General features: G+C 46.4%; 1 protein-coding gene across 3 annotated transcripts; it reads right to left on the bottom strand.

Moving 5' to 3' along the window:
• Positions 1–203: 203 nt before the first annotated feature.
• Positions 204–11,487, bottom strand: HERPUD1 (homocysteine inducible ER protein with ubiquitin like domain 1). 3 transcript variants are annotated; one of them, XM_052655547.1, is made up of 8 exons: positions 11,250–11,487; positions 8,398–8,475; positions 8,235–8,309; positions 7,189–7,319; positions 4,073–4,195; positions 3,180–3,530; positions 1,771–1,876; positions 204–968 (listed from the first exon to the last, which is right to left on the bottom strand). In XM_052655547.1, the coding sequence occupies exons 1-8, from the start codon at positions 11,394–11,396 to the stop codon at positions 804–806; spliced, it is 1,176 nt and encodes a 391-aa protein (XP_052511507.1). In that variant the 5' UTR covers positions 11,397–11,487; the 3' UTR covers positions 204–803. The 3 variants fall into 3 exon arrangements, with proteins under 3 accessions (XP_052511507.1, XP_052511509.1, XP_052511508.1); XM_052655549.1 differs by having other exon boundaries at positions 4,100–4,195; XM_052655548.1 differs by having other exon boundaries at positions 8,235–8,306.
• Positions 11,488–12,373: the final 886 nt, after the last annotated feature.

The following is a 12,373-nucleotide window of genomic DNA, read 5'->3' as shown; positions in this document are numbered from 1 at the left end:
GTGCAGGGCAAACACAGGCATAATCTCAGTGCGTTAAAACATCCGTGGCTTTACCTTATCTTTTTAATCAGTACAAATGGACCTTTTATAAAAAGAATTCAGGTTGCAAAACATTCAGGTTACTCAAAAATCGGCAACTCAACTGCTGACCACCCAGTGACGACAGACGCGGAGTAAACAACCAAGATGACAGGAGTCTCCGCCAGGGTCCTTCATAGTAAAACTTTATTGAACAGAAAACCCAGCAAAGGTTTTCACCTCTGCACAGCTCCTCTTGGTTTAAAGTAAAGCACTGCATTTTAAAAAGCAATTATACATAAGTCTTTCCTAGAAAAGTCCTGCTAAAACATGTCTAGCAATTTCATTGATTATATAAAGTAGTACACTTAGTGTAATTTAAACATTCCAACAGGAATCAAATCGTACCAGCAGAACCATTTCTGCGTCTATGACATCTATGTACAAACACTCATGCAGACACACACATCTGGAAAAGTTCCTCAGGCATAAACATGCGAAACTAATGCCTTCTACTTACAATGCCTATTAAACTACAACAGTATATATTAAAGCTCTTCAGAACAAAGACATGAGAAGCCTGTAGGCATTTTTTGTTCATCAATTGTATCATGGCTTCATGTCTTACTTACTGCTTTTGCTTAATCACAAAAGCATATCATCCTCTTTGTAGATTCTTATACTATTTCTGTGCCACCGCCACGTCCAGGTAAGGAAATCGAGCCAGCATCAGATGATCCAGTCCACGCCTGTCAAAGCCTCCAGCAGCCAGAGAGGAAACACCGTCAGTTTGCTATGGCTGGAGGGCCTTCTGGAAGGAGAGAGGCAAAGAAAGTCTTGAAGACAAGCCAGGCTGTGCTCATAAATGAAGGGCTGGTCTGCTCGTCACCTCGTACATCCCTGTCTGGAGGGAGGTGGCTGGGATCTTCACTTTCAGGATCAGGGGCCCCCTGTAGGGAATAAACCACAAGGAGAAAACAATTAGGACTGTGACAAGCACCCAGTAACATTAGGCAAGGGCAGAGTGACTCCCTGGGTCCCTGCCCATAAACCAAGTGACGCAGGCAGGACGCCGGGGATGACGTCCCACGCTGGACGGAGCTCCTCCTCCAGCCTCCAGAGCACAACTGTGCTGAACGGGCTCCTGGTTTTCAGTATCCCTGGCCACAGTATCAAATGAAGTAACTAGATCTTCAACTATTATTAAGTTAGTAATTAAGCTTGACACTCATTAAACGTGGATATTTTTCTAACTTTGGCAGTGCTCCAAGTTTAAAAAAAAGCAACTGAAACTGGAAACACAGGATTCTAAAAACAGATACTACAGTGATACTTCATATGAAAAAGAATCTCCTTTAGGATTGCGCATTATATTGCCTTATAGAAATCCTATTTCTGTATGTTATTTTCCAAGAAACCTATTCTGTGAGAGAGACAGGCACATGTTCCTAACTCTTAATTAGAATAACTCTCCATTAGCAGTTTCCATGGTATAATACATTGTTACTGAGCATGAACACTCAAAATAGTGAATTTCAAAATCCATTTACATGTCCCAAAATGCAAACTGCCACATAACAAAAAGACCTGACAGATTTTGTGACAGTGTTTTAAAAATAGCTACTGCTCTAAGAATAAATTGGAAAAAATCTTGAAATATTTAGTCTAATAAAATGGGAAAAACCACAAGGTATTTAGAGCTGAAGGACTCCTGGGCCTGGCTCTTCACACCGGGCTCTCTGGGCTCCATACCTGGAAGTTATTGTTGGGGTCTTGATTCACAGCCTCCTGAGGACCACCATCATTCGGGAAGTTCTGAACTGGCCTCTGCCGAAACGGAAACCACCCGACGTGATGCCTTCGAAGGAAGCACATTAAGTCCATCTTAGTGAACAGAGTGAGATGTACTCAAGAATTTAAGGGCCCTCTTGATGAGATGAGGTCCCCCTCGCTCCCCTCCTCTCATCAAAACAGGATGCGATTAGAAGCTTGAAGCCAGACCCATTTGCAGACGCATTCTAGCAGGCCAGGTGGAATGTGAGGGTCTCGATGGTCACTATGGAAACCATGCCTGATTCATCGCCGTGCACCCGGCAACATAAAGAGCACTTGGTACACAGTATGCGCTCGATGCATTCTTGCTCACCTGAGCTAAGCCTTACACTTGAAAACTTGCACAGAGAGGAAAAGAGGAGATGCACACACGGCTGTGACTCTATGTCGTAACACGCTAATAAGACCTAGACTTCGTCACCTAAATATATGATTCTGCATACTACAGAATTCAAAAAATTACCTAAAAGTTTTATCTGGAAAATCCACTTAAATCCAAGTATTGAAGCAAACATGACAAAATATTAACCATGATTAATACTGGGTGTGAGTACTGAATGCATTTTTCTAAATATTTCTTTTTTAAGATTTTCTAAAACTAAAAAAATCCATTTTTCCTATAGAGGAAAATTGTTTTCAGTCAGTTTTCACCACAAATAAGGATGTATCACTCCAGGCCAGGGTCTCCCCACTTCGGCACTGCTGATGTCCCAGGCTGGGTGTTTACTGAGGGGCTGAACTGCGTACTGTAGGAGGTTTAGCAGCTATCAACTAGATGCTAGTAGAACCACCTCGCCCCATCATCCTTGCTGAGAGTTAACGATGTCCCCAGACACTGCCAAACGCTTGAGGGTAAGGGTTAGGCTTAGAGGGAATGTAAGACCATTCCGGCTGAGAACTACTAGCACCATGGATACAGCCAAATGCCAGGCCCGCAACAGTCCCCTGCCCCTTTAAGACTATGCCACAGCCAGTGGCCTTCATCCTAGGAGGCAGCTGTAGCCTGGGAAAAGACAAATATGTTCTTATTCAACACAAACACAATTTTTCTTTCCATGCCCCAGTATGGAAAGAAGCCTGGCAGGTAGCTTAACTAGAGGAAAAGAAGAGAATGTTGTTCTTGTATCAACAGAGATGTAATTGCATCGTCGGCAATGTACAACCAAGCCGTCGATTCTTTACACTGAAAATGCCAGAATGACTTATTAAATATACCTCCTGAAATATTGACTGAAACTGCTCAGAAGAGGCAAGCCTGTACTTGGTTTGAGTCACCACATAGTGTAATTTGCAGTAAAGAGGGAATAAAAGTGAAATCATCTGCTTACAGGTACATAACCACGGTGGCCCCCATGACCATGAGGAATCGGCTCAGGGAGGAGTAGAAGTAGAGGATACTGAGAAACACGGAAAACGTGGCGGCTGAGTAGGTCCAGTCCAACCAATCTCGGTTTATCTCGTCATCTTCTTCCACAATGGGGCCTCCTTGAGCATTCATCCGCAGATTCTGATTGGCCCCAGGGTTAACCACCACTTGTGGAGCAGCGTTCTGATTGGCAGGCTGGTTTTCAGCTGGAAATTGGTTGTGGATCGGGGCTGGAGTAGGTGCAGTGACCACAGGTATCTCTTGCGCACCTGGTGCGGGAACAAAAGCCCCTGATGCAGCAGTGGCGGCTAAGCTAAGACAAAAACAAGAGGCAGATACTGTTGAGAGCGAGGCATCCTGAAGGCTGGCTCTCATCATCTCCTTTACATCTTTTACTACTAAGAATTCTAAGCAGGGATGTACAAATGCCGATTTCCTTTAACTTAGCGAAGAACTTCTTTACTAGCAATCATATCTTTAAAAGCTTTTCTGCTCCTAAGGGAAGCCACTTGGTAAATTTTGTCTGGAATTAAACACCAAGGCTATCATGAAAGTACAGTGCAATAGTAAATGAAAAATTTCTTAAACCATTAAAGACACCACAAATTGAAAAGGAAGGAACGTATTCTCCACAGTCATCAAACCATGGATCACACACAAGCACACCTGTGTCAATACACAAGTTGGTAGTTACCATTTACACTGTCCACCCACAGAACCAGACACACCAGGGCTCTGCAGATAATAATGAAAACACACTCAGCCCTCCACTTCTGGCTTTACAGGAAACATGGGCGTGAGCTCTTCCGCTCCTGGGAGCCCTGGCCACACCCAGCACGGCAGGGAAACACTCACTACTGCATGTAGTACTGCCGCGCGTACATCTGCTGGAACCAGGAGAGCTGCAGCCACCCGTAGGTCGTGTACCCCGAGAAACCAGGCCCCAGGCCTTGGAATGCCGGCTGGGCCGCTTCAGGCCTATGAAAGATGTTAAAAAATGCTCGGTGTGAGTTGGCTTAGTATGAATCAATGAAAACCAAGTTTAAGTCACAATCAGGAATTCAAAACAGAAGGAGACAGAAGACTGGGCTTTGTGACCGTTACACGTAGTTTCCAGGCGAGGCACAGTGCAATGCAATCACAGAAGGTGCTGACGAAGCCCTCCTGCCACGGTCTGGGTCCCAGGGGAGAACAAGGGCCCTCACCCAGCACCAGGGCCTCATGTCATTGCCCTGACGCACAACCAGGCCGACCTTTTCAGTCTGAGCGGATCCCCACCCTTATTTTAGGCTTATGGAATCTCACTGAAGGTCTGCTGCTGCTGCTGCTAAGCCGCTTCAGTCGTGTCCGACTCTGCGACCCCACAGACGGCAGCCCACCAGGCTCCTCTGTCCCTGGGATTCTCCAAGCAAGAACACTGGAGTGGGTTGCCATTTCCTTCTCCAATGCATGCACGCATGTAAAGTTGCTTCAGTCGTGTCCGACTCTGTGCAACCCCATGGACAGCAGCCCACCAGGCTTCTCTGTCCACAAGATTCTCCAGGCAAGAATACTGGAGTGGGTTGCCATTTTCTTCTCCCACTGAAGGTCTAAACCCCACTATTCATCCTACAGGAGCAGCTCAAAAAAGTCACATCTCTCCAAAGCCTTTTCTGCAGGAAATACTCCCCTTCTAACACCATTTTTCTCCCAACCCTAGATCTGAAATATAAAGGGGGCAGAGTTACGTGCAGCATCACCCAGCCATGCTTACTGACCACTTGTGCCCTGTGAGGCCAGCAGGCTGCTATCTCACTGGATCCCCAGGGAGTCTGTGGAGCTCTGCAGCCACGCCATTTACAGAGGGGAGCCTGAGGACAGCTCAGGGAGGACAAAGGATCTGGACAAGGCTGCCGAACTCCTAAGCAGTTAGGGCTGGACTGAAGCCCTGTTTATGTGACACCAAACTCATGCTTGTCATTCAGCACAGCCTGGGGCAGGGTGTGTGTGGGAGTCATCTTCCGCCTGTGAGCCCTACACAGTGAACTCCTTTGGCATCAGGTCACAAACTACAAACTACCAGAACTGCAGGAAACCAGGAGTAGTTGTGTGGTCATCTGTGCTGGTCGACTCATACCCCAAACAAAGGTGCATGCACTGTCTGTCCAATAAATATTTGTTGGATGAAATCAACAAGTTTTATGACAGTGAAATTCACAGAGATATGAGCCTCAATTTTCAAATCATACAGTCAAAAAGAGATGCAGTTTTAAGAGCATCTATCCAATAATGGATTCAATTATCCGACTTGTACACTGACAACAGTATTTTAACCAAATTCCACACCCAGAGTACTTCAAAAATTGTATTCTAATACAAGGATGTCATGGTACGATACTGTTTTTGATTATTTAAAGATACAAGGTCCTAATGTATGATGCAGGGAACTATACTCAATATCCTGTGATAAATCATTGTGGAAAATAAAAATTTAAAAAGAATGTATATATGTGTATAACTGCATCACTTTGCCATACAACACAGATTGGTACAACTCCGCAAGACAACTATGAGTTCATGCGCAGTTGCTCAGTCGCATCCAACTCTTTGCTGTGCTATGGACTGTAGCCCTTGGGGCTCCTCTGTCCATGGGATTTTCCAGGCAAAAATACTGGAGTGGGTTGTCATTTTCTCCTCCAGGGGATCTTCCCAACTCAGGGATCGAACCTGGATCTCCTGCACTGGCAGGTGGATTCTTTACCACTGAGACACCTGGGAAGCCCCATGTCAATAAAAATTGCAAAAAGATACAGTGTGTGTGTAGAAATGACAAAATAAAGTATTTTTGTTAGCTCTGATGACAACACTCCAGATATACAAGGTAACTAACTACAAGGTTTTCAGAGTTATATCCTGAAGTATATGGGGGTGAACTGACAATGTCTGAGAATTATTTTTAAATACCTCAGGATAAAAAGAAAGGAGGAATAGAGAAGGCAAGTATGGCAAAAAATTTTAATCATTACATGAAGATCGATTAAACAGTTCCCTCTACTTCCATGTATATCTGAAATTTCCATTAAGAAAAGAACCAACTCTTCATTCCTCAAATGTCTGACCAGCAACAATCAGGTATTGAAAGAAAACTAAGAAACAGAAGGCAGGAGACTCAAGAGAGGAAAAGAATTTCAACTCATAATTAATAAACTGTTTTTTCCCATAGCAACTTTCCTAAAAAGGTGTTCTGCTGCTGCTAAGTAGCGTCAGTCGTGTCCAACTCTGTGCGCCCCATAGACGGCAGCCCACCAGGCTCCCCCGTCCCTGGGGTTCTCCAGGCAAGAACACTGGAGTGGGTTGCCATTTCCTTCTCCAATGTATGAAAGTGAGAAGTGAAAGTGAAGTTGCTCAGTCGTGTCCAACTCTTAGCGACCCCATGGACTGTAGCCTACCAGGCTCCTCCGTCCATGGGATTTTCCAGGTAAGAGTACTGGAGTGGGGTGCCATTGCCGGCTATAAAATACAAACAGCCCATACCATTTAGACACTTCTGGCTTTGGCTCTAAAGAAAAGCTCTAATTGCACCCCCTCTCCTAGCTTCGCCAACACAGTTCCTGGCAGAGCATTTCTCAAATGATACCTTCACCTTTTGTCACCCCCTGTTACGACAAAGCACAGAACCACTCAGCAAAGTGGCTGCACAGTGCTGACCACAGCCGTTCCCGGCAGCAGCACCGACTCCCCCCGTGAGGTCAGCGCTGTGCCTGGCACACCCATGGAGAAGGAATGCCCAGATTTGCATGATGCGCCTCTCTACTTTGCAGATGTTCCCAAAAGGCCATGTATTAAGTTAAATACATAAGAGGTCTTTAAAGTGAGCCCTTATAAAGCAAAACTGCGTCCCTTTTAAAGTTCCATGACTTATAGTACAAACACAGCTTATTCGTAAGTTAATGCAACTGATGCATGTTCATGTTCTTTATGACAACACTCACCTTGAGATGTTCTCCCATCCAGAGGGAGAAGGGTTCCGAAGAACCTCCCTCTGCCTTAAACCATCACTTGAGGAATCCCCAGGGGACTGTTCCTGATTAAGGCCAGTGGGCTGCTCTGTGGATTCAGCAACCTAAGTGCAACATGAACACAAGAACAAAAGGCCTGATGCAACTGTCTGAAATCGAGATTCAAGGCTTCTTTCGCTGTGAATGGATGCCTCAACCCTGACCTCTGAACTTGACAAAATCAAACAGACGCCATGTTACATAAAGATATTCTGAAATTTTCTCAACACAGTATCAATACAGAGATACTAAATCTATAGTTTTTCCCTAGAGTAGCTATGCTGTAGTTTCACTAAAATCTTCCAATGAAGTTATCATTGCTGAGAAAGCAATAGCTTCCTATTACTGCTCGATTCACCTTACGGTGTTAAATTTACTAAATCAAGAAATTAAATTCGATTGATAAGGCTTATAAATACAACACAGACCTGAAGTATTTTAGTATATTCAGATGTTTCAGGATGTACTGCTGTAATGCAAATTTAGTGTGTATCACATTAGAATATTAATAGAGTATATTTGAACTAATACTGTGAAATGAAAAACAAGGGACTTTAACCAATTAACACGAGTCTTTATAAAGATTGTGGTCTTTTCCTATCCCAACAAATGAAAATTTCCAAAGGAAATAGTCACTTTTTTACTCTATAAAAATGAATGATTCCTTAGAAGAAATTTATTCTGTGCTAAATTCATGACTGCCTTGCTAGTCTGGCGATCTGGACGCCAAGCCACTATAGGTCAAACTGTGTCCCAGAAAAGAGAATACTGCAGAACTCCACTTCTCCACGACAAGACTAATAGAACAGTCTACTTCTATTATAGTAAACTCTCATTTGTACTGATAGCAGTTTACTCCTGAGACAAAATTATTACATGATAAAGAGGCTCGCTTAGGAGTTTAACCCAACTTCCTTTATTTCTACCTTGACAGTCTGAATGACACAAACTGCCATGCAGTCATGAAAAAGCAGACGTACCTTTGCACCGGCTTCCGGCGTTTTTGAAGTACTCTTCACATTGCACACCAGATGCATAACATGCCGTTTTTCCTGCTGAAAGTAATAAGGAAGTACTTTAGGCTTGAATTCCACCCGGTTAGTGCTTAAAAACATTCAAAAACTTAACAGTATTAAGTGATACCTTTGGAAGCAAGTCCCTGAGACACTGGTGATCCAACAACAGCTTCCCGGAATAAATTAATCTCTGGTCCTCTGGACGCTAATGGAAAGAAAGAGTAGCACAGGTCAGCACTTAGCCCTGCAAGTTCCCAAACAGAAGACACCGTTTTTTACAAATATTAAATTTTTTTTCCCCCAGCATCATAGGAGAACACTTTTCCAAAGGCCCCATATACATTTATTTAGAACATTCTCAATAAACCAATTTCTAACATGCAAACAAATTCAGGAGGGCAAACTACATCCAGTCCACAAAGCCTATGACAACACCAATCTGAATCTCCTACAGTAACCAACTTCAAAACCTCCTTTGGTCTCAGAGAAGTCAAAGCTAGCCTTCACTAAAACCACAGAACACCATCCCAAGATAACACGAAGCAGTTATAAACTTCAGCCCTCCAAGAGACTTTTCCCAACATACAAATGCAGCTAGAGAGGGGATGCTGTGTGGCAACACTCCACACAGCCCTGTGAGATATTCAGTATGCCTATTTTAACACGGGTTAGGTCTCTGGGTCAGGAAGGCCTACTCCAGTATTCTTGCCTGGAGAATTCCATGGACAAGAAGAGCTTGGCAGGCTACAGTCCATAGGGTAGCAAAGAGTCGGACATGACTGAAGCACCTTAGCAAGCAATTCTAAGGGGGAGGGGGAACGTCTAAAATTCACTGGTCCAAGGGCACCTGCTGCTAAAGTCAAGATTCCTAACCCTCTTTTCCATTCCACTGATTTTAAAACCACAGTGGTACCACACACTTTTATACAGATCTCACTTTTAAAATCTATTTTTAATTCCCTTAAAAGCTGGACTTAAAGGCTTCAAATGGTATACACCAAAGTCAGTACACCGGAGTGCACCACTAACTTCTTAACCTACTCTTGCCAGAATAACCAACTATACAAAATTTGCATTCCTGTGAAGCAGCCAGAGATACAAAGCAACCTGTTTAAAACAAAACAATAACAGTATCTATTTATCTGTGTAAATCAGGACTTTTTTTTTGACACTGGGCAAGTATAACAAACTACAGAGATATACTGAATGTTGGGTTCACCATCATTCTCACCAACTGAACTTTTTAAGTAAACGCTATACACTTGGATTTGTAAATGTTATTGCATAGGTGGGATCCTGCATTATTAAAGAGTTCCACACTAGGAAAGGTTTGAAAACCACAGGTGCCTGTGATTTGAGGCCTGTTAAAGGCCTGAACTGACACTGGTGTCTTTACCAACAATGCTGATTTGAAGAAAAACCTATTAAGCAAACCACTATCAAAAGAAAGGGTTCTCACATTACAAAGCAAACGACGAGTGTGCTTCAGACATAGTTTTTAAACACAAATTTACATACCCCAGACACCTTTTACTTACAACTTTAGGTCCTCAGATTTAATAAGAATGATGCTCCTCACCCAGGGAAGCCCTAAAGGAAAGCTCTCTTCCAAAACACCGCCTTTCACCAAATGATGCAACAAGAGCCCACACCTGCCTCGCCAATTTGTGTACCTAATAGCCATTCTCATAGCAGCTTAACACCTGGTTTCTTGGAAGCAACTATGGTGACCTTGCAAAAGTGCCAAGATAAATGCTAACAGAATGGGAGCTTCTTAACTAAGTAAATTTCAAAAGAACGGCTCAGGACGGACACTCACACTTCCACTTTCTTGACAACACAGAACAAAAATAACCTGACCCATTAGCCATGGCACGTTCTAACGCTTCAGATAAGGAGGAACCATTTCACAATCTCGTCCTGACTTGATGCCCTCTCCTGTTTGATGGAGGGGAATTACAGCCGTGGGCAGCAAAGAACACTGCTGACACTTACATAATATTAGAGTAGAAAGTAAATACAGGAAGGTCCAGTTCATGGCTTCCATCACGTGGTGGGGAGGGAGGGCTGTCGCTAAGGGTGATGTTGACAGAGGTGTCAACCAAAACAAAGCAAGGAAATCTTTGTAATTGTGGGACCAAAGTCTTTAAAACCCAGACTCGGGGAGGTTCCCTCCACCTATTTGCGTTCTAAGTCACTCTTTACCAGAAAGTGCACGAGGCTACTCCCTGGGACTAGGCAGAGGCTGTGGAGTCCAGCTCACAGGGAGGGGCCCCCGTGGCGGAAGGTGGACGGGGAGAGGAACAGCCACGTCCTTGCTCCTGGGTGTGGGGCCTTAGATACACACGGCCGGGCGCTCACCATGCTTCTCTATAGCCACTGGCCTGGGCTTAGCCCCTGCACTCTCCTCTCCGCAATGAGAGGCCACACCAGAAAACTCATTTTGCACCCTTCACGTTTTCTTATTTCCTTATTTCTTTCTAACTTCATCGGATACGATCCTAAACAGGAATACGTCGCTCTGACGTTTGGGGAAAACTGAGGTTTGGAGAATGAAATGATTCACCCAAGGTCAAACTGCTGTTTCAGCGGCTTGGCTAAGGCTGGAAGCCAGATCTACGGGATGAGAAGGAGTCTGGAGAGGCATATGGCAGAGTTTGGGGGCCTAGAAGGCGACGTGACAGGGGAAGGCGGCCCCGTCAGGAAGGCGGGGCGATGGCGGCCTAGAAGGAGGAAGAGAGTCGCGGGGCCAAATCAAGGGGCGCCTACGGCGGCAGGGCACTAAAAGGGGGAGACCAGAGGCCTGGGAAACTGGACTTGGGGGGAGCAGCCATTGGAGGCCGGCCGGCCAAGGGAAAGGGTACGGGGAGAGGGGAGGTGGACATGGCCTCTCTAGTGGGAAGGGGCGCGAAGAGCGCTGCGAGGATGACAGCCGGGGTTGAGGGATGCTGGCAGCAGGAGTCGGGGCCCCCCTCTCACCGGGCGCTCGGGGTAGACGCGGCTCAGATGGGCCTTGAGGCGGCCCACGCTCCAGCTGCGCTGGGCGCTCAGCTCCAAGTCTCGGTGGCGCTGGTTGGGGCTCTTCACCAGGAGCGTGACGGGCTCGGGCTCGGGCTCAGGCTCCATGTCGGCGGCGCCCCCAGACAGTAGGGAGGAAGAGTCCCAGCCGCCAGCAACCCCCGCAACGACGGTTCCAGTCTCCGGGGCGCGCGCCCCCGCCTCTGGCACCTTTTATAGGCACCCCGCGCCCGGACTCTGCGGACAGAACCCTTTGTGGCTGTCGCCCATTGGCTGAGGCGGAGGCCCCTGCCCTAACGTGGCCCAATCGGCGCCCAGCTCCGTGGGCGGAAGGGCGGGCCAAGGTCCGTGGGCTCGGGCTGATGCAACCCGCCGCGGTGGCGTCACCCAGAGTCGCGGCTGCGGCTGGGGAGCCCGAGTTCGGTGATCATGCTGGGGTGCGTGCGCCCCTTGTGGGGCGCCTCAGCCCTGAGGACACTGGTGTGCTCCTTGGTCGGGTTGCTCAAGGCCGTTTAGGGAGGGCCGTCCCTGTAGCCTCCCGGTTTGGCAGCCTCTGCAAATTGTTTCCTCACAAAGCAGCACCCCCGCCCCTTTGCCCCCAGTCCCACTTACTCTTTCCCTTCCCAGGGGTGGCCCCCCAGACGTCAGGCCCCCAGGGCACGCCGCGCCACCCCAACCCTTGCCGCGGCTCAAAGAACCGCTGAGCGGACCCAGTTTGCGGCGCCCTAGGAGGGCCAGGAAGAAGGGCGGATCCTTCCTGGGTTAAGGATGCAGGAATCTGAACCAATGTGGCCTGTTCATCTGTGACCTCAGTCTTGAAAGTTACACCCCCAAGTGTGGGACAGCATACTAATGAGTGGCAGGCAGGGCACAGTCTCGGTTAAGCTGGGGGCTGTTTGAAAAAGTCCTCAGTCTATAGGATACTAACATGCTTCTTTGAAACCGGCTGAGAAGGGAAGGCAGGATTCTGTTATCCTAAAAAGTGACCTCAAAGACCTTGCTGCTGTAGACACTCCCTCCCTCTGTACGAAAAAAGGTATTGAAAAAATAAAACTGCCATTGTGCTTAGCCCATCCTTGTTCCAA

The sequence above is a fragment of the Budorcas taxicolor genome, chromosome 18, assembly GCF_023091745.1.
Source record: "Budorcas taxicolor isolate Tak-1 chromosome 18, Takin1.1, whole genome shotgun sequence".
Classification (NCBI taxonomy): domain Eukaryota; kingdom Metazoa; phylum Chordata; class Mammalia; order Artiodactyla; family Bovidae; genus Budorcas; species Budorcas taxicolor.
This window is presented reverse-complemented; position numbering and strand designations above follow the sequence as displayed.

Bases quoted from the DNA above. Each gene is read 5' to 3' on its own strand.
- HERPUD1 (XM_052655547.1), bottom strand. From the start codon at position 11,396: ATGGAGCCTGAGCCCGAGCCCGAGCCCGTCACGCTCCTGGTGAAGAGC. The intron at 1,877-3,179 runs GTAAGCAGATGA...CTTCCTTCGAAG, and splicing joins GCCACCGTGGTTATGTACCT to GCATCACGTCGGGTGGTTTC. The intron at 969-1,770 runs GTATGGAGCCCA...TATTCCCTACAG, and splicing joins ACCCCAACAATAACTTCCAG to GGGGCCCCTGATCCTGAAAG.